Genomic DNA, 26402 nt, shown 5'->3' on the forward strand with positions numbered 1-26402 from the left:
TCTTCTTACAAATCTGGGTTAAGGATCCCTCTCCTCTGGGCTCTGGGACCATCTTATGGTAGAACTGTGTCAGTTTAACAAAGTATTACACAGACTTCCATTCCCCCCATCCCTGCAGATAAACCAGACCATTAATAATTTTGGAATCCCTGTTTCAACTTTTGATAAAGTTCTACAATTCTGACACCAGTGCCAATTCTTTGACACCAGCAGGGTGACCCAAAATCCTTTTCTGACACTATCTACCTGGAGATAGCATAAGATCCCACAGCTCAGTCCCACAGGACTTCAGATGCCTATTGCAAGTCCAGTTTGCCACCTGCCCTTCTGGTTGCTTACCGATTGGTGGTTCCAACCACTCCCTCCTTGGGTTCAATTAATTTGCAAGTGTGGCTCACAGAACTCAGAGAAACATTTTGCTTAAAAAACTATTGGTTTATTATACAACAATACAACTCAGGAAGAGCCAGACAGAAGAGATGTGTAGGGCAAGGTATGGGGGAAGGGGTATAGAGCTTCCATGCCCTGTCCAGGAGGGCCACTCTCCCAGCATCTCCACATGTCCACCAATCCAGAAGCTCTCTGAACCCGACCCTTCTGGGTATTTGTGGAGGCTTCATCACTATGTATTATTGATTCAATGACAATCATTGGTGATTGAACTCAATCTCCGGCCCCTCTGTCCTCCCAGGAGATAGGGGTGGGTGGGTGGGTCTGAAAGTTCCCACCCAATAATCAAGTGGTTGGTTCCACTGGCAGGCAGCCAGCACCCTCCTTGGTCCCAAAGTCACTCATTAACATAACAAAAACTACCCTGATAACTCTCCACACTTTATTTATTTATTTATTTATTTATTTATTTATTTATTTATTTATATTAAAGATTTTATTTATTTATTCGAGAGAGAGAGAGAGAGAGAGAGGGGCAGAGACACAGGCAGAGGGAGAAGCAGGCAGGAGCCCAATGTGGGATTTGATCCTGGGTCTCCAAGATCACGCCCTGGGCTGAAGGCAGGTGCATAACCGCTGAGCCACCCAGGGATCCCTATTTATTTATTTTTTTGTTTCACTCTCCACACTTTAGAGATTCCAAGGACTTTAGGAGCTTCGCTGCAGAAACAGGGAGGATGATCACACATACATTCATTATAAATCACGATATCGCAAGTTCATAACTCATTGGCGGCTGGTAATAGGACATGGACATTTAAATGATGGCCTATCAACATTAAAATGAGCTTCTCAAAGACTGAATGTTTAAAATCCATCAAACAGGGATCCCTGGGTGGCGCAGCGGTTTGGCGCCTGCCTTTGGCCCAGGGCGCGATCCTGGAGACCCGGGATCGAGTCCCACATCGGGCTCCCGGTGCATGGAGCCTGCTTCTCCCTCTGCCTGTGTCTCTGCCTCTCTCTCTTTCTCTGTGTGACTATCGTAAATAAATAAATAAAATTAAAAAAATAAAATAAAATCCATCAAACAAAAGGAGTTTCTGAAAACCACAATCTTTTACTGAAGCTTTTTCTATTTGCAGAACAGTTTCTGCAGCTCTGAACCTAATCCTTACCACAGTGGGGACGGAGAAATGTTGGGATTTGGGGGGTGGGGAACGTGATTACCTAATGTTAGAGTTCAGGATAGCCGGGGAAGGGAAGAGGAGTCAACAGTCAGATGTATTCACTGGCCTGGACTTGAGGAAGGCACAATATACAAGGAGAAAAGAGAACAGGCAGGCAGGAGAGTCCATACCCTGCATTTCCAAATGGGAAGGCTCTTTCTTACATGGATTCTTTTGTTTAATCACAAATATTTACAAAGTGTCCAATTATCCACCAGCCACTGTATTTATAAATACTTATTATAAGGTGGAGTCCGTCTTCTTTTAGGATGCTCCTAGTGGGGGTGGAGGGGGGAGACAGACATTCAAAGAGCCCTTTGGAGACCATGGGGAATGCTATACTAACTAGCAGAGCTTGTGTTTCCCTCAGGAATTCTGGTCCCTTTGCTGAAATCCCCACATGGATCCTCTGCATGGTGTGGCCCACCCCACTTAACACTGCTCATCCACCCCTAGCCTCCATCCCATTTTCCTGTGGTGCATTCTTCACAGGACATGCTATCAAATGAAAAGGTTTGTTTCTGTCTAAAGCTTAGAGTAAAAGCCGTGAGAGAGGGATCTTGTTTATTTTATTTAAGGCTGCTTGCCCTGAGACTAGAAGAATGCCTGGCAAATTCATACACTCATTCAACGTATGTTTAAAACACACTTGATGTAGGCATAGATCAGGAGCAAAAATGCCCTTTCCTCATGGAGCTTACTTTCAAGTTCCATAATGACAATGAACATTTATTGAGTGCTTGCTATGGATAACCTCCACAACACTGAATCTTTAAAAAAAAATTTTTTAAGTCTAAATTCAATTTGCTAACATACAGTATAATGCCCAGTGTTCATCCCATCAAGTGTCCTCCTTAGTGCCCATCACCCAGTTACCCCATTCCCCCCCCTTCTGCAACCCTTTGTTTCCCAGACTTAGGAGTCTCTCATGGTTTGTCTCCCTAATTTTTCCCCACCCAGTTCCCCTCCTTTCCCTTATAATGAGTCTTAACAGCAACTCTGAGATAGGTCTGGTTAGAATCGTTTTATTACAGGCGAGAAAACCCGGTCCTAAGAGGTCAAGCGACTCGCCTAAGGATAAGTGACAGGGTTGAGATTCACACCCAGGAGTCTGGCTCTAGAGCTCAGTGTCTTACTATTTCTGCTAGAACGCCTCTTGCTTACATATACACAGTATGTCTGCAATAAATACTGTTGAAAAATGGCTGGATGCCTACAGAGAACCAAAGGAGGAGAAGGACATCATTATGGGGATAGAGGGTGGGTGGAGAAGGACAGGGGTGTTAAGGAGCTTCATGGAGAAAGGGATATGGGCCAGTTCTGGAAGGCCTGGTGTTCAAAGGGTGGAGAGATAGTGAGGGTGAGGGTGTGATTGCAAATAATAGCAAACAGCAGCGCTTACAGTGGCTGGACCATAAGGGGTTGGAGAGAAGAAGCCAAAATAATACAGTTATGGTAAAGAGCCTCGTATGCCCAGCCAGGTAGTTTGAACTTGGTCCTAAAAGCACTAAACAGAAACGTAAGACCACTGGAAATGGAATTGCCAAGAAGCTCAGATTTAAAAGACCACAAACAAAAGGTGTTAACCAAGAAACGGAATAAAGGAGCACCATATTCTCTTCCAACTGTGTGATTTTTTTTTTTTTCAACTGTGTGATTTTATTATAGATCTCAGCACGTCTATAATAAGTCCTTATTAAACTGAACTGTCAAATCCCCTCTTCCAGTTACTCATGACATCAGGGACCTCAGTAAGATCTAACGGCACTAAATTTGTGATGGCAGTTCCAAGGTTTGAGATTATTAGCTCATTACCTCTGGACATATCTTCAAGAAGATGGCTTTGCCTCTTATCACAGGTACAGAAAACAAGCAGAGGAAGTTCTTTTCCTATATGGTTAAGTGGTGATCTCAGAAAGGAAGGGGACGATTGGGAGTGTCTCCAGGGCTCTAAGGAAACCACTCAGGGAGGAGCGGTTACAACCTGTATGGATCCTTTTATTTTATTTATTTTATTTATTGTAATTAATTAATTAGGATACTTTTAATTAGCACGACCAGATCTGTTGGTGCATCCTTGGCTGTAGAGACACCGTGCTGATGTGTGCTAGATGCTCAATAAACGTTGGCTAACGAGATGAACAGCAATGCCCCCTTCCTCTAAATACTCAAGGAAGCATAACTCAAGTTTCTTCTTGGGGTGGAAATGGCTGGAGAAAGCTAGCAAACGCATTTCCTATTCTTTGCAGAGCCCCAGTACCAAATGGCACAGAAATAAACGGCACTCTGTCCGGCTTGCCTCTGTAATTGTCAAAACACATCCACGTCAGGAAAAATGTATTAACATGTATGGCTTTAGCCCCATTTGTCTCTGTTGTAGAAAAGTACACTGGTAGGCTTCACATTCTTTTCTGCTTTCTCTGGCATTCCTCCCATAAATGGTCCCAGGCCCTAGACCCCATATCTCTAAATTTAGATTGGGAAGAAAAGGCTAATTTATGTCAGGGTTTTCCGTTTTAGATGCTAGTTCTCTTAACATTCCGTGCCACCCCCCCCCCCCCAACAAAAAGAAAAACAAGGTCCGCATCTTCATGGGGTTTGCAGTCTGGAAAGATGCTAAGGAACAGGGTGTACATGGAGGTGATAGGAACAGTTCTACAGGACTATCAGTCTCAAGATCTTATAATCCCACTGTGCGTTTAGGGATGCACATAGCAGGAGAGAAAAAGGGATAAAACCAGCTACCGGCCAGAACCGGCAACAATGCTTAAACAATCACCAAGCTAACCTTCTGCTCTGATAACCAGGAATTTGAAGGACTATGGGGAAAAAGTCCCCTTGGAATGTTTCTAAGAAAATCTCAGTATGTGGAATGAGTTTTTAAACCCCACACACTTCTTTCAGGGTAGGACTGATAAATGAGATCCAAAAGAAGACATGACCATTCCTGTTGGAAAAGTACTGTGAATTAGTCTGGGTGGTGATTTTCTAAGCTTAAGGTGACCATAATATAAAGAGTCAACCGTAAGTTACACAATTCAAGGCTTTCGGGGGTGAACTCTGAAATTAGTGACATAGGACTCATCAGAGCACGGAGTTCTGGGAAGAACTCTAAAAAAAGAATTATTTGGGAAGTGTGGAGAAAGCCTGAGCTGTGCTCTAAAGAAGCAACTGCTCCTGTCATTTCAGGAGAACCGCCTCCCTTCCTTTTTTCTACACTGGCAGGGGCCAGGAGAGGGGCTGCCAAGGTTGGCTCTAACTCTCCCTTGAAGTTACTGCCTATGGAAAATGTTATTTCAGACAGAGTTAAAACCTCTGAGGTTGTTTTTTTTTTTTTTTTCCCCTTCTCCTCCTTACAAGTCCAGACTCTTATTTATTTTCCCCTTTCTTTTATGGCAAGTTTGGACCTGCCCGGAAATAAAACAGCCTCAAAGGCATTCCTGCTGAACAGCGCATCCTGGGGGATGAAGGCCCCAAAAAAGGGGACACGAAAGAACAAAACCGGCCAGAAGGTTCAGGATACAAGCGACACCATTAAAACATTCCTGCAGCAGTTTGTGCTTCTGGCCCACAGATAAGGGGCCAGATTATTCTTTGAGGATCTTTCGTTTGCAGTAAGTGAACGAAACCCAACGTTTACAGGGCACTCGAGCCCATCGGACGCGCGCGGCGAGCGACTCCGCGGGACGCCCTGGCTCGGGCGCTCGTCGCCCCCCGGTCCCGTCCGGCCGCCCCGCCCCGGCCCCGCCGTCGCCCCGAGCCCGGGCGGGAGGACCCCGGAGGCAGCGGCCCCGGCGTTTCCCGGCAGCGGGGGCCGCGCCAGCTGTTTAGCGCGGGCGGGGGGGGGGGTGCACCGGGGTCCGCGCACGCTCGCCCCGCCGCATCCTCGCCTCTGGCGCGCGCAACCGGCTTCCAAAATAAAACCAGCAAAAGGAAAGAAAGAGAAGAAAGAGAGAGGCAGGGAAGAGGGGGCGCCGCGCCCCGCAGCCCGTCCGCCGCTCCCGCAGCCGTCGGGGCTCGGCGGGCGCGCTCCGCCAGGGGGAGCCAAGGCCGGGGGCGGGGCGGGGCGGGGGCGGGGGCGGGGCCGGGGCGGGGCCGGCGCGCGTGCCCACCTTGCTCGCAGGTGCCCTTGCTGACCTGGGTGACGGCCTTCTCCCCGCGGCTCTCGGCCCGCAGGCTGGCGGCGCGCAGCTGGCAGCCGCTGGGGTAGGTGACGCCGTCGCTGCCGCACACCGGGTAGCGGCTCTTGCACACGCACACGCCGCTCGCCGCCGAGCCGCCGGCTGCTGCCCCGGCTTTACCCTTCCGCCTCTTGCGGCTCTTCACGCACTCCATGCCCGGCGCGCAGTGCCCCCTGCCGGCGCCGCCGCCCCCGCACGGCTCGCCCTCGCCGCGCGCGCACACCGGGCAGCAGCCGCACGCGTCGCGGGTCTCGCCCAGCGGGCAGCCCCGCGGGGGCAGGGGCGGGCAGGCGGCCGGCGCGCAGGGGCCGCAGGCGTCCGAAGAGGAGGAAGAGGAGAGGGGCAGGAGCAGGAGCAGCACCCCGGCGGCGCCGAGCAGCAGGGCGCGCAGCGGCGGCCGCTCCATGGCTGGGCGCGGCGGCGGGCGGGAGCGCGACTGAGGGGGCCCCGCGGGCCCGAGCCTTAAACCCGGCGCCCCGCCCGGCCCGGCCGCGGGAACCACTCCCCGGGGCGGTCCCCCTCCCGGGACCGCCCGGCTGCCGCGCGCTGCTGCTGGCGGGGGGGGCGGGGCGTCCGCGGCCCGGGGCAGGGGCCCGCGTGCGGTTCCCGGCGCCGCGCCTCCCCTCCCCGCGCCCCCGCCGCCCACCCCCGCTGCCCCGCACTGCCCCGCGCTGCCCCCGCGCTGCCCCCGCGCTGCCCCCGCCGCCCCTCCACTGCCCCGCTCTGACTTCCGCTGCCCCCGCCGTGTCCCCCGCTGCCCCTTGCTGTCCCCCGCTGCCCTCGCCGCCCCTCCGCTGCCCCCCGCTGCCCCCTGCTGCCCGCGCTGCCCTCGCCGCCCCTCCGCTGCCCCCCGCTGCCCCCTGCTGCCCTTGCCGCCGCTCCGCTGCCCCCTGCTGCCCGCGCTGCCCTCGCTGCTCTTGCCGCCCCTCCGCTGCCCCCCGCTGCCCCCTGCTGCCCGCGCTGCCCTCGCCGCCCCTCCTCTGCCCCCCGCTGCCCCCTGCTGCCCTCGCCGCCCCCCCGCTGCCCCCCGCTGCCCGCGCTGCCCTCGCTGCTCTTGCTGCCCCTCCGCTGCCCCCCCGCCCCGCCCCGCCCGAGGCCCCCCAAGCTGATGACCTAGTAAAGTCTCCGGGGGCCCCGGACACCCCGCTACTGAAGACGCTGCGGTTGGGAAGCTCTTAACAATCGGTGCTTAAGGCCCCGCATGGGGTTTGGTGTCCCCATTGGCCACAGGCTCGGTGTGGCCTTAGGTGCCAGGCTAAGAGGACAAATCATTGCCAACCCTGTGCTTTCTTATGCCAAGTCAAGTTTTATTTTTATTTATTAATTTTTAAAGATTTTATTTATTTATTCATGAGAGACACAGGGGGAGAAGCAGGCTCCACGCAGGGAGCTCATCGCGGGACTCGATCCTGTGACCCCAGGATCACACCCCAGGCCGAAGGCGGCGCTAAACCGCTGAGCCCCCCGGGCTGCCCCCAAATCAAGTTTTAAGCGTGAGTACAGACACGAGAGCCGTTTCACTGCCTTAGGTTCATTCTGGATTGCGTTGGCTCTCCAGAGAACGGGGCACAGCTGCATGTGCCCACTGGAGGCACCTGCAGCAATTGTCACCATTGATCCCATGAGATTTTTAATCTAAACCACTGGCGTTTCTTCCTCCGTCTTTCTGTAAAGTGCGCTGCCAACTTACCCGTAAAGCCTCTTTTCCTGAGAGCCTGCCCTTCAAGTCCTTCCTATGCAGTCATTTAAATTCTTTCCATTTTTATCCAGCGTACAACACTGCCATGTGCATCGTTCTGCATGTCACCTTTTAGTTCTTTAGAGTTCTTTCTTCTTAGCATAAATCCAAGGATTTCTAGGATTGCTAACTCAAAGTGTGCGGTTCACGATGCCACCGGCAGTATATGGATGTCACTCTCATCGTCCTTACTAGGATTCCTGTAAACTTTTTCCTGGGAATTATGCAATCGCAAAATGTAATCAGGGAGTAAAAAACCAAGCATCCTCCTAACCAGAAAACCTAGCAGCACTGCTTTTTTGGCCTCCGATATTCTGAAAAAGTGGCACTTTCGTTTGAAAGGTTACATGTTGACATGACGATTGTAAAACGATGAAAAGTCTTTGGAGAGAGTTTCCTTAAATATTCTTGCCTTTGTCCCACTGTGAGATAGAGTTTTGTGACCCGGTATACAGTCCCAAATCGAAACGAATGCAGATTGCACTCTGATATTTCCTCTTCTGTTGCAACATTATGAATTCATTGGTCAAGGTCCACTAGGTTCATGATGACCCACTCTGACTATCTGCTGTAGTTTTAGGGTCCCCAGAAGCTGATCCTGAGAACAAGGATCCCAGTTCAAGGAGTTTAGTTGAGAGGCCACATAAGGCCACACCAGTTGCACCGGGTTTTGGGGGAGAGGTTTGGGAGCGGGTTAGAAAGGCAGGCGGCGGTACAGGTGCTTATCAAGTTAGCTCCCAGGTGGGTGTGCAGCCAGATGAAGCCCTCAGGCTCTACACGTTTGGGGTGGGGGGCACCGACCACAGCTGTGTGGTGTTTTGAAACCCGGCATCCAAGCCAGCAGTTAGAAAGCAGGCACATGGGACAGTAGAGTTCCTTTGGGGGCCCTCACTGCCCAGTGAGCAGGAGAGAAAGCGGGGTTCTCATCATTGAAGGGGGCACCTGGGCTGTGGTGACAGCGCCAGTGCGGAGCACCTGAAAATAGGAACAGACGTGGCTACTCAGAGGAAGAAGAAACGGCAGGAAGATGGAGCCTTTACAAAGAAATTTGGCAACTCCTTGCTTCCCAAAAAGAAGATGTTGCCACCTATTCAGCTTCAGTTCTAGTGAGATGAAACACCTGGGTGTTGGAGAAGGGATTATGTCATTTGCAAATAGAATTTTATGCTTCCTCCTGTTTAATCTTGATACCCTCTATTATTATTATTATAATTATTATTATTTGCCTAATTGTTCTGGTTAGAACCTCCAGTATAATGTGGAATAGAAGTGGTGAGAGTGAGTGACACCTGGGTGGCTCAGTGGTTGAGCGTCTGCCTTGGGCTCACGTCGTGATCCCGGGGTCCTGGAATCAAGTCCTGGCATCGGGCTCCTTCTGCATACCACAGATGAGGCAGCTTAAATAAGCAGAAATTAATTTTCTTCCAATTCTGGAGTCTCGAAGTCCAAGATCAAGATGCTGGGAGGGTTGGTTTCCTCCAAGGGCGTAAAGGCAAGGTCCTCTTCCTACTGTAGACAAGGTGCCAGCCACAAAATACTGAACACCCCCTCCCTCACTAAACAAGACTGCTACTTTATCTAAATAAAAAATTGGGGGAAAAAAGTCTTTTACTTTATCATTTATTATTTTTTTTACTTGGATCTGCCTTCCCTACAGATAAGAGTTATTGAGATAATCAGAGAATTGTTCCATTCAGAGTAAACTCCTGCTTCCTTAGACCTTTCCCAAAATTACTCAACCAAAGTCCAAATTCTGTAATAGGTTCTTTCTAACACCCTCTTAACTGCGGGAACCCCTCAGTTCCATATGGAGCTCATTCTCTCTCCTACAATGAGTAAGAAAGCCAATTATTTGACTATAGGTGTGCTCCTGGTGGCCTTTGGATGAAGGGCAGTGGCACATGAGAGATTTGCCCTCCAGCTCCTTCTTTTCTGTCTTATTTGAGCTCAACATTTTCCCACCCCAACCCATAGCACACCCCCAAACCCTCTGCCAATGGATCCATGTACCTGACAAGCACCCATCTTGGTGGGGCATCTCCAAGACTCCCCGGCCAGCACACTTCAGTGGCATCTATGGGAAGCTCATGGAGCCATGCGGCCTCCTCTGCTGTGTCCCTCTGTGCCCTGCCTCTCCAGCAGATATCTAACTGGAAAATGGAACATCTGTCTCCCTTTTTCTGGAAACACCACAGATACATTGGCTGCTCCCCCCACCTTGGCTTCTTTGGGTAGCCGGGGGTAGGCATGGAAGCGGAGGAGAACCCGCCTGTGTCCTCCACTAGGCTCTCACTCAACCTGCTTTTATAGAGTAGGGGTTAGTGTGCTGGGTGGGGTTGATTGTTGTAGGCCATTTAGCACTGAGGAGCACTCTGCTCCAGTTCTTGCTGGCTCTTTTCTAGAATGTGGGGAGACACATAGCATCTGTGTTTTGGGGGTGTGGATCCTGCTCCATTTCCAGGCACAGGAAAAGTTGTTCTAACTGTCTGTTGTGATAATTATTCATCATCTCTATCATCATTTCATTTTCTCCTCCTCTCCCTCCCCTTCTTTCATCATCGTCAGGAAGTAGATTGTCAGGTGGTGGGAACGGGTGTGGATGATGATTCCAGCCCAGATAAACAGCACATGAAAAGGATGAAGCCAGTGGAAATGATTTTGGCACATCCCAACAACTGGATAAAGTCCAGGATAGCTGAAGCAAGGTGTGTGGGAGGAGAAATGACTCTGGAGAGAAGGCAGAGAGGAGGTGACCAAGGGTTTTGCACACCACGCCCATGACTTTGGATTGGAGCTTTATAGATGACAGTGAGCTGCTGAAGGATGCAGGGGAGACGCAAGATCAGGTTTGCAGTGTAGAAAGGTTGGTCCAGAAAACAGGGATGGATTCACATAGGATAGACTTGAAGAAGGAGTGTAATTTTTACAAAATAGGAGCTACCTTTAGTCTTTGTAGTGTCTTTATGTAAATTAGAAAAAAGCTCCCCCCGCCCCCGCGCCTGCCACCCAGGCAGATGCAGTATAGAGAGAGCAAGACTTGGCATGTAGATGGTGCCTTTGTGCCAAGAAGTCGCCTCTTCCTCCTGGGAGGGGAACCAAGCCTGCCCCAAAATATAGGGCCTAGCAGGTGATGGGAGGGCTGAATTTCAGCCTCACTCGCTTCCTGTGTGCACACTGCACAGACGTACAGGGAGGCCCAGCCCGGTGCCAACATTGTGTGTGATACAGAACTGGCACTGACTTAGAATTTTTTTTTTTTTTTCTGACTTAGAATTTTTAAAAAGTCAGTGGGCGAGAGAGAAGACAGCAGGGTAACTATTAGTGCCCACTACAACTACCATCCAGGCAGGAATCAATGAGGGCTTGAAGTGAATTGTGATGGGAAGGGATGAGGTCCATCCTGGACACTTTCATGAGCAAAAGGGAGTACTGTTCGCAATTATGCTGGGACAAACAGGCATAGATCAAGATTGCCTGGGACAAGAGGGACATGCAGTGACCCTATATAGAGGATGAGAGGTTTTTTTAAGACGTTAATACACAGGCCTCTGAAAGTAACTGTGAGAGGAAGGCAAGAGAAACCTTGACATTTCTGGCCTGGAAGACCTGGTGAAAGCTGCTGTTGGCACACTGTTGTGTTAGGAGACGATGATGAGCTTGATTTTGGACATGCTGATTCTTTATAAAACCAGGTCTATCCTCTTTGGATAGTTCTAGAAAGGTAAAGGGGGGCCTCCCTAGTGATCATATCACATTGTTGCGGAGACACTGCCGGAAATTTGACTTAGAGTCAGCCCTTGACGTCGGTTCTCTCTCTGTTATATGAAGACCCTCGATGATAAAATCTCATTGTTTAATAAAGGACAGAAACCGATTTCTTATCAGCATTCCACATCTGATCTCTTAAAAGAGCTACAGCTATGCAGGGAAATAGCTAATGATATAATTGAAAAGGCATTAAAAGCCTATAAAATTCAATATTAGAGACACAGAACTTGAAGGACTCTCTAGAGGTCATTGAAAGCGAGGTGAAGCTGGAGCATGCCATTAGCCCGGATCATGAGTCATCAGGGGCACAGAGACCCCTAAAGGACTTTTAGAGATCATCAAAGAAGATGATCTCTCTCAGATTCTGCTCTATTATTTGACAACCTTTCAAGATTTTGGAAGGTCACTGAAAAATAAACTAACTTCCAAATACACACAAGTGCAAAGAAAATTTAGGTTTACGCTCTAATCCTCACTATACCAGATATATCACACGAGGCTGTTAAATCTCTGGGAGCTTCATTTCCTGGCTTCAGATTCATTATTTTACACTTTAACTTTGAATTAGCACGGACTTTTACATTTGCATCCCCCTATAAAATAAATTAGAGAAGCATTGCTTCTTGTGACAACAAGTAGAAAGAAATCTCCTTGGGTTATTCCATAATTAGGCTCCATCCTTTTTTGTTATGGGGGAAATGATATGATCATTTGGTGGTAAATGATGCAGTGCCCCCATATTCATCTTCCAGTTGCCCGATTCCATAACTCACCTTGGCAAAGCAGAAAAATAAAAAATAAAGAATGTCTCCTCATCGTTGTCAGAGGCCCGAGACTATCAAACAAGGATGAATAAAATATTTTCAGAGAATAAGTGGTTCAGTCACAAACTTAACTGTGAGGAAAACTTTATGCTTCTGAGGGGGTTATCTGGGTGTCTGAAAGTCTGTGAGGATTTTTATCCCGAGAGCTTTGATCTTTTCCCTTCTGAACAGATCATCAGCTAGGAGGTTAAGATGTTGAGTAGCAAATTTTCCTTCACTGATACTGCTTTTTTCTTTTTCTTTTCCTTTTCTTTTCTTTTTTTTTTTTTTTAAACTTGTTAAGGGAGTAGAATAACAACATTCCTTTCACTGGTGCTAAAGATTCACTTTTTAAAAAGCTGATAACCGAATGACATGACTTACTTTATCTACTACAGCAGTGTACCTGGCTGGTGTGTCAGCCTCTTGGGTGAGTAGCAAGCTAATTCCAGTGTTGTCACCATCTAGAGCTATCAAGTTTCAGATCCAAATCCCCAATGCCAGGGCACCTCCCTCATTACTGCCTTCTCATAGCATTAATGTTTTATTAAAATGCTTGTTTTTTAAGAGAAATGTTGATATGCCAGATTAAAGGGAATACTGGAAAAAGTCCCTCTTCTTTTGATTCTTGTTGAGTGGAATTCTCTTGGGTCACTTGAGTATATTCCTATGCCTTGTTGAGAAGTAACATTTTTAGGTTTTCTCCAAGGTTCAGAGGTGAAATTTTTGTCCTCGTGTTACTTGGCCTCGGGTTCTGGAAGCCCATGAGATGTACTTACTGGTGATTGGCTTGATGGGGGGTCGGGGAGGTTCCCCAGTGATTTTCTTATTGCAGAAAAAGTGATCTGGGGATCAGATATTCAAGAGAGGGAAGAGAGGATACAACTCTAGGAGAAAGGAACTCGTGTCTCCTTGACCTTTGGTGAAATCGCTCATGTTCTATGTGTGATCCCAGGTCTCTGGAGTTTGTACGACAGGCTAGCCCACAGCTGGGGAGTCTACCGGAGGCTTGAGCAGCCCCCAGGGAGGGAAGTAGACCCAACTGAGGTGTCCTGTTAGTACACAGTGGGAATATTAGGAGGGGCTTTGACAATGTGGCAACGGTGACTGTGGGAAGCCTTCCACCTTTTTGGCCATGAGACCCCACGGCATGGACATTGGGGAGTCCAGGAAATTGGCTTAAGGTGGGAAAGCAACACTGGCCAGCTTCATGTGCCTCTCAGAAGATGGCTCGATAAATCTGTTTCGGTTACATTCTTAATGTAATTCTATACCACAAGCATTTGCAAGAAGAGGCTCACTGGGGACCCAGTTAAAGCTCTTCTCTGGTATAACTGCATCAAACCGATTAGAACATAGGAAATTTTTAATCTGGGCCCCTCGAGGCAGCCCTGGTCAATCGAAGGTTTAGACCTAAATAAATCCTGTTGATTAACCACCTTCAGTGGATAAGAAACACGCCAGACTGCTTAAAAAATTTTGGGAGTATTTTAAATTTCCCAAAGGGCATCCCTAGACTTGCCCTTTGACCTCGCTGATACCAAACTCAAAGACTCCAATGTCCTGAGCGTGCCATCCTCTCTAGACGTCTCACACCTTGTTTCTGCCTTCTGGAATTCCCTAGAGAAGCTGAGCATTTATCTCATTCCCCAGAACCTCTTCTCTCTCTCTCTCTCTCTCTCTCTCTCTGGGACTGAACCCCTCCTCCTTTGTCCGGTTCCCTTCTGAGAATTGCAGTTGGGAACCGCAGCCAAGCCCCCACTCGACTGCGCGGTCTGACGCCCACCTGCGGGTGTAGACCTCGGGGTCCTGAGCTGCAGGAGTCTCAGTTCTTGTCCCGGGCTGGCTGCTTGCGGGGTCTACTTTCACTCTTCTCCACGCACGTGTGCATACCGCAGGTGTGCTTCTATCTGCTTCCAATCTCTAGCTGGATTTGGCCTCCAGAGCTTCCTTCCCTTGGGTGAGGACATCGCATCCCAGCCTCCAGCCTTTCCGGGTCAGTCCACCCTGTCCTGCTCTGCCTTTGCCCAGCCCTTTCTCTCTCCCGGGACTTTCAGGGTGGGAGGAAATGACTGGGCTCCTTTGGAATTTGGCCGCCACAGTCTCTTTCTCTCTTCTTTTTGGGTCTATTTTTAAAACAGTTAGTGCTGGAGGGTGTTGGGGGGGGGGGACAAAAGTCCTTCTCAAAGGGCAGTGGCAATCTGGTCTGAGTCCCAGAGCATCCTCATACTTTGGGTCTCTGCTCACACATCAGGGTCTGTGGGAAGAGCCCTCTCTACCCCTCAGGTCTCGCAGTGGGCTCCCCCCTGGGCCCATCTCCTGTCTCAGCTTTGCTGCCCTGGATCTAACCACCAGACTCTGCAATCTCAAGGAATGGGTGGCTTTAAAAACTGATTTACTATTGCTGTATTTCTAGCACTCAGCCCAACAGGTGGATACATGCATGAATGAACGCATGCATGCATGAATGCGTGCATGAACGAATGAGTGAATTCATTGGTTACCTGTTTTCTAAGACATCTCAGCACCACACATTATATGTGTATGTCGATTTAAATATAAATATATATAATTTTTTGGCTCCCTTTCTTCTTTTATTCCAGTTTCTAGCACTTTCTAGGCCTACAAGCTTGAGTAAGTAGCTTAACCTCTCTATGCCTCAGTCTTCTCATCTGTAATATGAGGATAAGAATAGAACAGTTCCTTCCTCACAAGGTAGTAGGGACATTAAATGAGCTAATACACTTAGAGTACTTAAAACAGTGCTTAGAACTAATGAACCTTAAGTAAATGCTATTATTCAATTATTTCCTGTGCATTCCTCGGTGTTTTCACAGGATTGCTAAACCAATGATTTTGTCAAAATTGATTAGTAGACTAAGATCACTGTTGGACCTTCCTGTCTCACTAGGTGTGGGGGGAATTATGTAAACATGGATTAATTTTTCTTTTTCTTTACTCCTTCATTTGATTCCTCTCTTATTTTTCAGAGGTACCTAGGGTTGGGGCGGGGGTGGGGTTGGTGGGTACCTCTGTTGGTGTCCCGTAGGGCTAAATGGCTTTGTGGGTCACACTTAGAATATTAGAGATACCTAATATTTGCCTTAAGTTTGAAAATATTTCAGTAATGGGATGCCTGGGATGGCTCAGTGGTTGAGCATCTGCCTTCGGCCCAGGGCATGATCCTGGGGTCCTGGGATCGAGTCCCACATCAGGCTCCCTGCATGGAGCCTGCTTCTCCCTCTGCCTGTGTCTCTGCCTCTCTGTGTCTCTCATGAATAAATAAATAAAATCATTTAAAAAAGAAAATCTTTCAGCGGTTTTATAAGTTCCCCACCTCCCCACCCCCCTGCTTTTGAACAACCCTATTGTGAGCACTGATGAAGTTAAAATGGTGAGTGGGACAAAATGGAAACTGGTTTATGGAGCGCTGGTCTTTCTTACCAAACTGGCACAGCCTACCAGCTGGATCTCTGAGCCATCTGCTGAGCAGAAGGTCTCTGGGAGAAGAGGACTTAGTCTTGAAAAGCATAGTATCCTCTACACCCAGGAGTTCTCCGGCTTCCTGCTTGCTGCCTTAGGATCTCCCCAGGTTTGGGGATTCTCATTCCTCGTTCTTTTCAAATAAGCGATAAGGCAGAGAGGTTTGAAGGCATCAGACGGGCTTCCTACTGCTTTTTAATTCTCTATCTCAGAGAATAGTAAATGACATTTGAATATTCCCCACGCTGGTTTCAGCCCCCTGCTGGTGAGATACATTTTTCCCAAAGGCTAAGCAGTTCTAGTCCTTTCACTTTTAAGGGGAAAATGCACACAGAGGGTTCTGCGCACCAATGGGCTGATGTGGAGCGCTTGGGGAGGGACCTTTTTATTACCTCCCACATAGCAGAGGTGGTAATGTCTGCCCTGAATTTAATCATCCCATTTGAAGCAGGTTCATAGTTAAGTTGGCTTCTGCCTGAAAGTAGCAATATTGAACTGCAAAGTAGCACAACTTTTCTTGAGAGAGGTATCTCCTGGGAATCTCAGAAACGTTACATGCTGCCTCTGGTACAGTATTTGTCTTTTTGGAAAAGGTGCTTGCCAATCTCAGTGTAACTTGCTTAATATTTATAGATTCTCAGTTTCATCTTTTCTTCCAGGGAGAGGAATTTTTATTAAGTTCATAGTGAGTGTCAAGGGGATCTTAGGAATTTGATCAAGCAAGAGTCTGAATAAGAAAAGCCAATAGATGCTTTGGAAATGCCTGGTCATTCTGGCCTTGATAACGGAGGGGATGGTGGTATTAACTTTCTATTGCTGCTTAAAAAATTAACACAAGTTTGGTAGCTTGCAGATTGGGTTCTTAGGCTAAAATGAGTGTAGGCTGGATTGGGTTCTTATATGGAGATTCTGGGACAAGACTCTACTTCCATGACCATTTTGATTATTGGCAAAATTTAGTTCCTGTGGTTGTAGGACTAAAGACCCTGTTTTCTTGCTGGCTGTTGGCTGGACAGCTCTCTGATCCTTGTGTGTGGCCCCCTCCATCTTCGGAGCAGCCATAGCAGTGTTGAATCTTTCTAGAGCCTCGTGTCTCTCCAACTTCCTCTTCTGCCACCAAAGAGAACTCTGCCTTTAGCAGGTCACGTCATTAGACTAGGCTTACCCGGATAATCTTCCTCCTGCTTAACTGCAGGTCAATTGATCAGTAATAATGTAATTCTATTGCAAAATCTCTTTTACCTTGTAATGTCACATAATCATGGGCATGATCTATCATCATATTTATAGTCCTGGTGATTAGAGTGGGAAATCTTGGGTAGTCAGTTGAGATTTCTGCCTACCAAAATTGTCAAATGCTGTTTTCTGAAGATAACTCTTCCCTGAAGCCAAGCTCTGTGATTTCTCTTCCTGGCTTTTGTGTGCCTGGGAACCTTGCAGTTTGTTACCTATGCCCTATATCTTATCAATGGTATTTTTTCCTGGGGTTCAAAGAAGGGGCTAATCTCCCAGGGCACTGATACTTGGGGCTCATCTGTTGGCTTGGACTTTGAGGTTTGGTGTTGTAAGCAGGCATCTTTGCTTGGACCACACAAGGAGAGATACGAGACGTGAACAGCAGTTAACAGAACCTCGGCTAGCCTCCAAACTTGTGTGTTTTAGTGTTACAAATAAGTAAGAAATTGCTGCTGTATTCACAGACCAACAATTATCTCATTAAATAACTTCTTAGACCTTGATTTAGCCATTATGAAAGATGTTTTGATAAAGAACATCTGGTGGTGTTTTCAATTAAATATTATACTACTAAACTTTGATTAAAAACTGATTTAAAATTTTAATAGCCCCTTCTTTAGACGATGGCTAAATGTAAAAAAGAAAAATGTCACTTATTTAAATTGTTTTTTTCTTCCTTTGTTGCTCTATTTTAACCGGATTCCCATTAATGACTGTTTAAAACCCACACAATTTTGGATGCAGTAAATCTAGATGCATAAATAAGATTACCATACCAATACTGCTGTTCTCACTCTTTTACTATTGATACCTCATTTTATTTTTATGCTTTAATTAAATTGAGTATATTTTATGTTTCAGTTTGCTTTAAAACAACTGCAGTGCATATAATTGACACTATTTCATCCTTGTTAGAAAGTGCTGAGTTGAATTAAACACACCAGCTCCATTTCCTTTTACATTTAATCTGTGGAAAAACTAAGACAGAAATAATATGAACTGTATTTCTTTTCCAAGTTGCCCTGATAGGTGAAAATAACTAACCATCTAGTAATTACTAATAAAGACTGAAATGAAATCTTTACTGTTAGCATAACTCTTATCTATATAAAAATGGATATTTAGTGGTATAAGGTAATTTTACTTAGTGATTTTCCCCAAATGGTATGTAACAAATAATAAACACATTATTGCTATACTGAGTACTTCATACAAAGCGTAAATCTTCAAGCATATATTTTAATATATTTTTACTGACGCTATCATGGTTAGCCTAAGTATTTTTGGTGGGGAGATGATTGTAGGCCCTGTTTTAACAGAGTAAGGCTCGGCAAACTTCACTGGCAAAGAGTCACATAGGAAATATTTTAAAATTTTCAGGTTATACAATGGCAACACTCTACAACTCTATTGTTGTAGCGTGAAAACAGGCATAGATGACTTGTAAACAAGTGAGTGTGGCTGTGTACCAATAAAACTTTATTTACAAAAACAGGTGGTGGGCTGGGTCTGACTCATGGGCCGTAGTTTGTTGACCCTCTAGGGAAGAGAACAACCAAGTGCTGACTAATATACACAGCTGAGAAAAATCAATAGGTTAATTCATAAATTAGGGTCTCCATCAGGATACTTTTGTTGTCATAGATATTTTCCGTTTGCCTTGTAATCGTCCGTATCAATTTAATCTGTAAATTTCCATGTTGGAATTTCCTCCCATATCTTATATTTTGCAGTAGGGTCCTATGCTTCTCAATATCTCCACAGTCTAAATTAAGTCAGCAAATAATTATCCTGATTACAATGTGCCATTTTCTCTTCCCTAGTGGTTCAGACTGTAAATGACAGCATGTTTATCTTCCCCACGAACTTGGTTGAAATCAAGCCAGATTTTGCCACCTCTCAGCTTCATACTGTTGCATTATAGACTTAGTTCTAGTGTTGGGTGGGAAGAGGGTCCAGTACAGTGAAAAAGCCAGGAAGTATGTCTCTAAGGGATTTTGGGAATGGGATACTATTATTTTGCTAATGAAGAACAGGAAATGTATTTCTCCTTGTCTTTTGTGCCTGGCAGATGGTTTCCCCTCATATACAAATGTGCCTGAAAAATGTGAGAGATGCCTGGCTCACATTCATGTGATGGTCCCCTCGTGCCTTTGCCACCCGTAGCTTTCTGTAGGCACAGCATTCTCATTCAAGGGCGGTTATGGACTTCCCTGTCATTTGCTTTGTGACAGGATAGCTGCCTTCTGGTCTGGAGTTGCTGACACAAATGTTACTTCTTAAGGGCATATTGCCTCCATGAAAAGCCAGAGTCTGGACGATGTCACTTTTCAGAGAAAGCCAACCAACTTTCTTCGGTGATGGGGCTGAGGTGGCCTATATACAAACAAAGCAAGCCTCTTCCTTACAGCACTAATATTTTGTTTTGTAGGCAACACTCTCTTAGGTGTTTAAACCACAGCGTGTTAAATAGCACTCTGCAGCCAGTTGTCCGGAGAGGCTTTAATAGTGCTTATACCCAGCATCTCATTGAGGGTCTATTATGTTGTAGGAATTTTATTTTATTATTTTATTTTTTTAAAAGATTTTATTTATTTATTCATGAGAAACAGAGAGAGAGGCAGAGACACAGGCAGAGGGAGAAGCAGGCTCCATGCAGGGAGCCCGATGTGGGACTTGATCCCGGAACTCCAGGATCACGCCCTGGGCCGAAGGCAGGTGCTAAACCACTGAGCCACTCAGGGGTCCCATTCTAGGAATTTTAAATATGTTTTCTCTAATCCTTACACTAATCACATGAGATAAGAATTACTAGCATCGCTCTATTTGGGTGTATGAAAAGGGAGGCTCAGACGTTTTAAGTGACTTGCAGAGATGGTGAAGCTGGGAAAGAATGGAGTTGGGGTTTATGCTCTGTCCACTTTGGAATCAGAGCCCTTGTTTGTCTCTTATGTGTTTGACACAGTTTAAGCGGTTCTCAGTGGCCGTGCCCCACCTCAGAGCAATTAAATCCCATTCTCTTACAGTGGGGTCTGGACACGGAGAGTTTTCATAAGCATCCCAGGTAACTTTAATATGCAGCCAAAGTTGATGACCATTGGTCTCAGGGGTAAAATCTAGTGACAGCCTGCATTTGGGTAAAGACTCAGCTTGTCTTTGTTAGTAGGCAAAATGTAACCTTATGGCCCTTGAAGCCTCTTTCTGATGGCCTTCTTCAAGAAGCTGTGTCCTCTGCGTGAACACACCCATAGTGGCCTCTTGTACCTGGCATGGATGTCACACTTTACTTCTGTCTTAATGTAAGTCTTCGGGTTTTCACTGCTAGGGGTCTTTGTGTGACATTTTGTTATCTGATTCTTACCTTTCTCTTGGCAAGAAGCGTGGAATAAGCTGCTAATAGAGGTTGCCACAAGGCGGTTCCTGAGTTTGGGGAAAGGAGTGGCTACTTCAGAAAGGCAGACTCTGGGCAAGGGATGAAATCTGAGTTGATTTCTGAAATAAGGTTATAACATCTGTAGGCCGATAGTGGAGGTTGGACTGGTTGGAGTGAGCCTTTCTGGCAGAGAGGGAATAGCGTGGGCAAGATCTGAAAGCAGGAATACATCAGTTTGAATGTCTAATCTGAGCTATGCGTCATCTTGGTGGGTGACCCACATGCATGGCGGGGGGAAGTGGGTTGCACACACACTTGTGTACATTCGTGTGTAGTGGGAGGTAACTCTGGAAAGGTGGCAAGACCCCCCTGAGACCCCACTCTTCTTCACCCACAGATCCCTTAGAGACCTAGCAAAGGGTGGTCTATGACCCCTGGCACTTGCCCTGGCTGAATGAACGAGGGACAGATGCCAGAACTATAGGCATAAGTCCATTTGCTGGCTAGAGAACCAATGAGATGTTTTCTCTTGGGAGTTTGAACCCATTATCACAGAAATTCTGGAGCAGAGGGCCCCGGGTGCGAAAGATCATGCATTTCCTGAGTGACCTGCTTCATGCTATTTAGGATCTAAGGCAGCTGTGGTGATGTATAAGACAAAGTCCTGCTCTTACCTAGTGTATGTTAAAGTGGGGAAAAGAATAGCAAATAAATTTTTTAAAAATTCAGGTGTTAATCATCCTAGTTCAAGCTTCTATAACAAAGTACCACAAACTGGGTGCTCAGTCAATAAACAACAGAAATTGATTCCTCATTGTTCTAGAGGCTGGAAGTCCAAGATCAGAGCACCCGCATGGTCACCTTCTGGTGACGTCCTGCTTCCTGGTTTGCAGACAGCCAGCTTTTTGTTATATTCTTGCATGATGGAAAGCAGGCTGGGTGGCTCTTTGGCCTCTATTTAGAGGGTGCTAATTGCATTCACGAAGGTTCCATTTAACGGTGGACCTACTCATGACCTAATTACCTCCCAAAGGCCTCACCTCCAAAAAATATCACTTTGGGGATCAGATTTCAACATTTGAATTTGGGGAACAACGACGTTCAATCCATTGCAATGGTAAAGGCAATGGAATGATAAAACAGGGTTATCTGATAGAGAATGGGGAGAGACAGCAGCAAGGACTTGGGTCAGGGAAGGCCTTTCCAGGAAGGTGACAAAGACTAGGGGACTTGGGGGCCTTGGCCAACAGGAAAGGAGTCCGTGAGGGAACTAGAGATGGGAGGGTGTACATAGTCCCTGAGAGATTGGATTGCTAGCTCCTTTGAGCCCCAGAGCTATTTCTTCCCTTGCGTTCCTTCAAAGCCACCTCCACACCCACACATAGCCTCTTGAGCTAGCTTGAGTGCATTGCTCATTTTCCAAGCCAAAATGCTCCAGCTAAAATCAGGGATAAAGCGAGGATGATTCTGAACGGCAGTCTGCAGTTTTGGACTTTGTTGGGTCTCCGAAAGGGCTTTTGAGCAGCGTAGAGTGTGTCTTCCTGTTCTGGTGTCAGGGAAAACATTCCTTTTTCGAGGATGGAAAGCTACCGATTGTACCGAAGCATGCATTCCTCTGCCAACTTCTGGAACAAGGAAAACACCCGCCAGCACCCTGACTGCCAGCAATCTGGCCAGCCACCACCTGTTCTCAAAGGCTGAGCATTGTGTTTAGCTTAGCTCGGCAGCTCCGACAGCACCTGGGATGCAAAAACATCCTGGATCTCTCCAAACACCACAGCAGGGCTGTTTAAACAGCACGATATTCAGGAAATAGTCATTATCTCCATACCTCCTGCTTCCAGTGGGGGGATTATTGGATGAGCTTCAGAGGGCAGCTCCGGCAGGTGCCAAGTCCTCCCGGCCCTGATCTCCCATCCGTGAGGCTGGGCTGCCAGGGGGCAGTGGAGCCGGGCTGCTCCCCAGGATGCTGGAGGGGAATCTGGGCTTGATTCTCTCACTCTGGCGGGGGGTCCTCTCTGCACATTCCTCTCTGCACATCGAATGAACCGTCCACGTCGGCACAAAAAAATAGGTGCAGATTTGCAAGGGGAAGGGGAAGAGGTGGCTGCTGTTGAACATATTTTCCACAGGGGACAATATATAGGCCAATTACAGGGCAGGGGAGAGGGACATAGATGGGACAGACTCAACTCTCTTCACTTGCATGGGATAGCGAGAGGACATGCTGTCAGCCATCACCTGGGTGTCCCCTTCATGTCCCCCATCCCCCTTCCCACATCTGGGAGCAGTCAAAGCTAATTACTTCAAAGGTAAAGCAATTGTTACCAGTTTGGGCTGGACGAGATGCTCATTGGGGAAACAGGTCGGCGATCAATAACTAGGTGAGACTTTAAAAATACTCTTCATCTTGCAACTACATGTGGTAAATCTCTGGTGTACCTGGATGCATGCGCTTATTCTTTTGTGGTTTTTCAACTGTACGTAAAAGTCAAATCCATTATTCAAGTGACTTTTCTAGAGTCTGGATTAAGAACCAGGTCAGCTGAGCTACTTCCTAGGGAAGTAATTAGAAGGGATGCTGTAAATCAGAAAATATGTTTTTGCTTTGGTTGAGAGAGAGAGAGATTGGGTTCCAGTGTGCACGTGCAAGTGTTGGGGGTCGGGGAGGGGAAGGAGGAGCAGGGGGAGAGGGAGAGAATCTTAAACAGGTTCCATGCTCAGCCAGATGTGGGGCTTGATCTCAAGACCCAGAGATCGTGACCTGAGCCAAAACCAGGAGTCAGATGTTTAACCCACTGAGCCACCCACGCGCCCCAGAAATATGGTTCTTTTTAACTCAGGTTTTCAGGTGCCATAATTTTCAAAAGCATTAAAAAGTGTATTGTTCCTAATCCTAATGAAGTCTTAGAGGCCCTCGTGTGGATGCAAAAACAAAAACAAAAGCAAACACAAAGCACTCTCTGATGGTGGTGGCCAATTTTGTCTGAATAGTTTTATGATTCCAGCATGCACCAAGTTCAGTCAGCCCCAACCAAGCCTAGCCAGCCGGCCGCCAGTGGCCTGAGGTTGGCAGCTGCAATCAGCTGAAATTCTGAAACCCAGCATGCATTCCTTGGTCCCGCTTACTGAGAACAAGTGATTTATTTTATCACATGCATTTTAAGCCCTTTAAGGTCTCCTAAAATGTATCTGGTTTGGATACATCCAGATTCACGTCCTAAAGAAGGACACACATATCAGAAAAGGGAGTGTTTTGTTAACAAAGACTAAGCAAAACAGTATAAAAGCCCATTGAAAAAGCTACGTAAGCGGCTTCCATGCCTGGTGAGTCTGAGGGGCTGGGGATGAGTGCACAGTGCTTTGTAGTTAGGAATAATGGAAAATCAGTGAAATGAAAAACAATTGCAAATAAGTTCAAATATTATGTTAATGATAAGCATATGTAATTGTCTCTTGTTCTGAACATAAAAGGGTATCTTCTAACAGAAGTCAATTTCTTTCTACTCTCATTAAATACTCTCACCCATTACTTAAAGAATGGGTCCAAACCATTAGCCAGTCAGGAGAATCCGTGCCTCTCTCCACTGTTAAGGTTGTTAAAATGCTCTTTCTTTGATAAAACGATGAGGGTAGCAGATTTTAAAAATAATCCTTTTTTGGGTCAAGCTATAAAATTATTAGCCCTGTGTTATTCCCTAGGATTTTTCTGAAAGTTGTACTCGATTATAACATTCTAAAATCTGGGCACCACTGTTTTTAGGATACTCTATTTTAAAGACACTCTGTTTTTTACTGAAAAAAGGAAACATGGCTTTTTTTCCCCCTGATCACAAAATTATACATGTTCGTTAAAAATTTTAAGAAAGTGTAGGTATGATAGCATCCCTGATATTAAAAAGTACTAGTGTATAAACAATCATAGCTTTCCCCGGTGCCCCTCTTTTTCTAAGGAGGCTAGGATCTACTGTTGTGCTAATTATGGAAATGTGAGGCTGGAAGAGCTGGAAGGAGCAAGGAGACAGGATTGACCCATAGTGGGATGAGCCTGGAGCTATTAGAAGAACAAAACAGATCTCTGAGCAAGGGGTTGGGGTGGGAGGGAAAGGAAGAAAGATGGAGTTTTTTTTGGGGGGTGGGGGTGGGGAAGCTGATCTTTTTCTTTTTCTTTTTTTACATTTGTTTTTATTTAAGTTTGATTTGCCAACATATAGTATAACACCCAGTGCTCACCCCATCAAGTGCCCCCCTCAGTACTGAAAGATGGAATTTTGCTGAAGAGAAATATATATATATATATATAGATAGATAGAGAGAGAGAGAGAGAGAGAGAGAGAGAGGGAGAGAAAGACTTAAAGGAGCTTTCCCTAGCGTCATGCCCTCAATACCCTTTCCTTTGTCTTCAAGGGAATTCTATAAAAATTTAAATTGCTTTTCAATATCTTCTTTTGGTTTCTTTTGCAGGTAGAACTGTGTTGAGACTGACCATGAAATATCCCGTTTTGTCTGGGTCACAAAGAGGGGAAACAAAGAAGAGGGTGTTAAAAATTCATATTCCTATCTTCAGAATCTATTGTTTTTCTCCCCCCTCCCCCCCGCAGAATACCATTAAAATATGGTAACCACTAGTATTTCACATTTATTATCTTTTGTTCCTCCAAGGAGAGCAAGCACATCAGAAAATATCATGTTCTTTTCAAGCAGATGGAAACTTGCTAGCCCCTGGCTTCTCTTGATAATGGCACTCTGGTGTCATCATTAGCTTTGTGTCTGCGACGATGACCATTCTTTCTGATCAAGGCCTTCTGGCTGTTGGAACTTGTGACCGATGCTTTGGTTGCAGTCTCAGAGGCCTTGAGACTTCCTTCCTTCTGTGACAGAGAATTCTCTTCTACGTGGAGAGTGTTGCTCAGCCATCTTTTGCTTAATAATCATAGGGAGCTTCTAGTTTCTCATTATATATGGACTCTCTTCTGTAACCCTCTCTACACTCTTTTAGCAGAACAAATAAGTGGCTAAAATTATGGAGTATAAAATGCTACATGATTTTGAAATGTCCAAGGCAGGGGGGCAGAGTGTTGTCAAGGATGCCTTTTCAAAAGGGTTGGAAGGAACCTTCCCTAGGGAAACTTGCATCCTTCTTCAACCTGAACTTAAGATGAGATAGATGCCTTTTCATTTCTGGAATTCCATGCCTGAATATGTTTCCTAGATGTTCTTTCAGATAATTAACCCTCCTCCAGTTTCTTCCATCTCTTCTCCCTGTAGCTAGCCAAGTAAGTTTAAAATTCTTGCTCATTTTTGACAAAAGGGGGGATTGACACACAAAAAAACCATTTTATGACTAAGAATGCCCATATCAATATTGTAGTGGAGTCATTCAAAAAGTTTTTTTAAATAGAAATCTCCTTTTAAAAGAAGGACTAGGGAACCACGTGTCAGAGTCCGTTGTTCTGGCAATCTTTAGTTTCTTACATTTTGTTCTGTGGTGAATCATGGCATTCCCTGCCTCACCCTTTTCCCTCTCTTCCATTTCTGGACAGTGGCTCTTGACTTCCAGGGATTTCTTGGTGCTTCTGAAAACCTTGTGTTTGTTCCCTCCCGTGTCTATAGGGTCTAATATCTGTTATGTTTGTTATCTTTGTTGCATGTTAGTTCAACAAATATGTAGTAAGTGGCTTCTGTATGCCAGGTGTGTCTCTTGTGCCTGGAGATAGATGCAATGATCATTGAAATCATGGTCCCCACTTGATGATGGGAGAGGGGAAAGCCCCACATTGATTCTTTATGCACGATCCCACCAAACTGTCAATGCCCCACACCATTATTTAGATACAATTGGTAAGTGGGAGAGCCGGGAGGTACACCTAGATCTGCCTGACTCTGAAGATCTGCCTTTGCCCTTCCTACTATGCTGTACCATCCAGCTTGGCTGGAAGGCTGAGGAGCAAATCCATCACAGCTGGTAGAAAGAATAACCACATTTGAGTATCCATTCTATGACTGGCACTTTAGAAATATGGTTTAAGGGATGGAAAATTTAGTCATTGTGTTAGTCTTTCACTTTCTACATGGAGAGAGAATTGAAATGTTCTTTTAATTTGGGGAGCCAGGTGCAGATTTAGAGTATAAGAGTAAGTAGGTGGAGGAAGGTGAGTCCTGCGATGAGGGTGGGGGTAGAAAGTTAATATTTCAAGATACAGT

The 26402-nt window shown here is 46.3% G+C and overlaps 1 protein-coding gene across 1 annotated transcript in view; it reads right to left on the reverse strand.

Moving 5' to 3' along the window:
- IGFBP7 (insulin like growth factor binding protein 7) overlaps positions 1–6231 on the reverse strand; it is a 68723-nt gene extending 62492 nt beyond the window's left edge. Inside the window, exon 1 of the mRNA XM_025435809.3 lies at positions 5729–6231. Coding sequence (XP_025291594.1) covers positions 5729–6203 — 475 coding nt within the window. The 5' untranslated portion in view covers positions 6204–6231. The remainder of the gene's footprint in view (positions 1–5728) is intronic.
- Between the last annotated feature and the right edge of the window lie 20171 nt (positions 6232–26402).

This window comes from Canis lupus, chromosome 13 (genome assembly GCF_003254725.2).
Source record: "Canis lupus dingo isolate Sandy chromosome 13, ASM325472v2, whole genome shotgun sequence".
NCBI classification, from domain to species: Eukaryota; Metazoa; Chordata; class Mammalia; order Carnivora; family Canidae; genus Canis; species Canis lupus.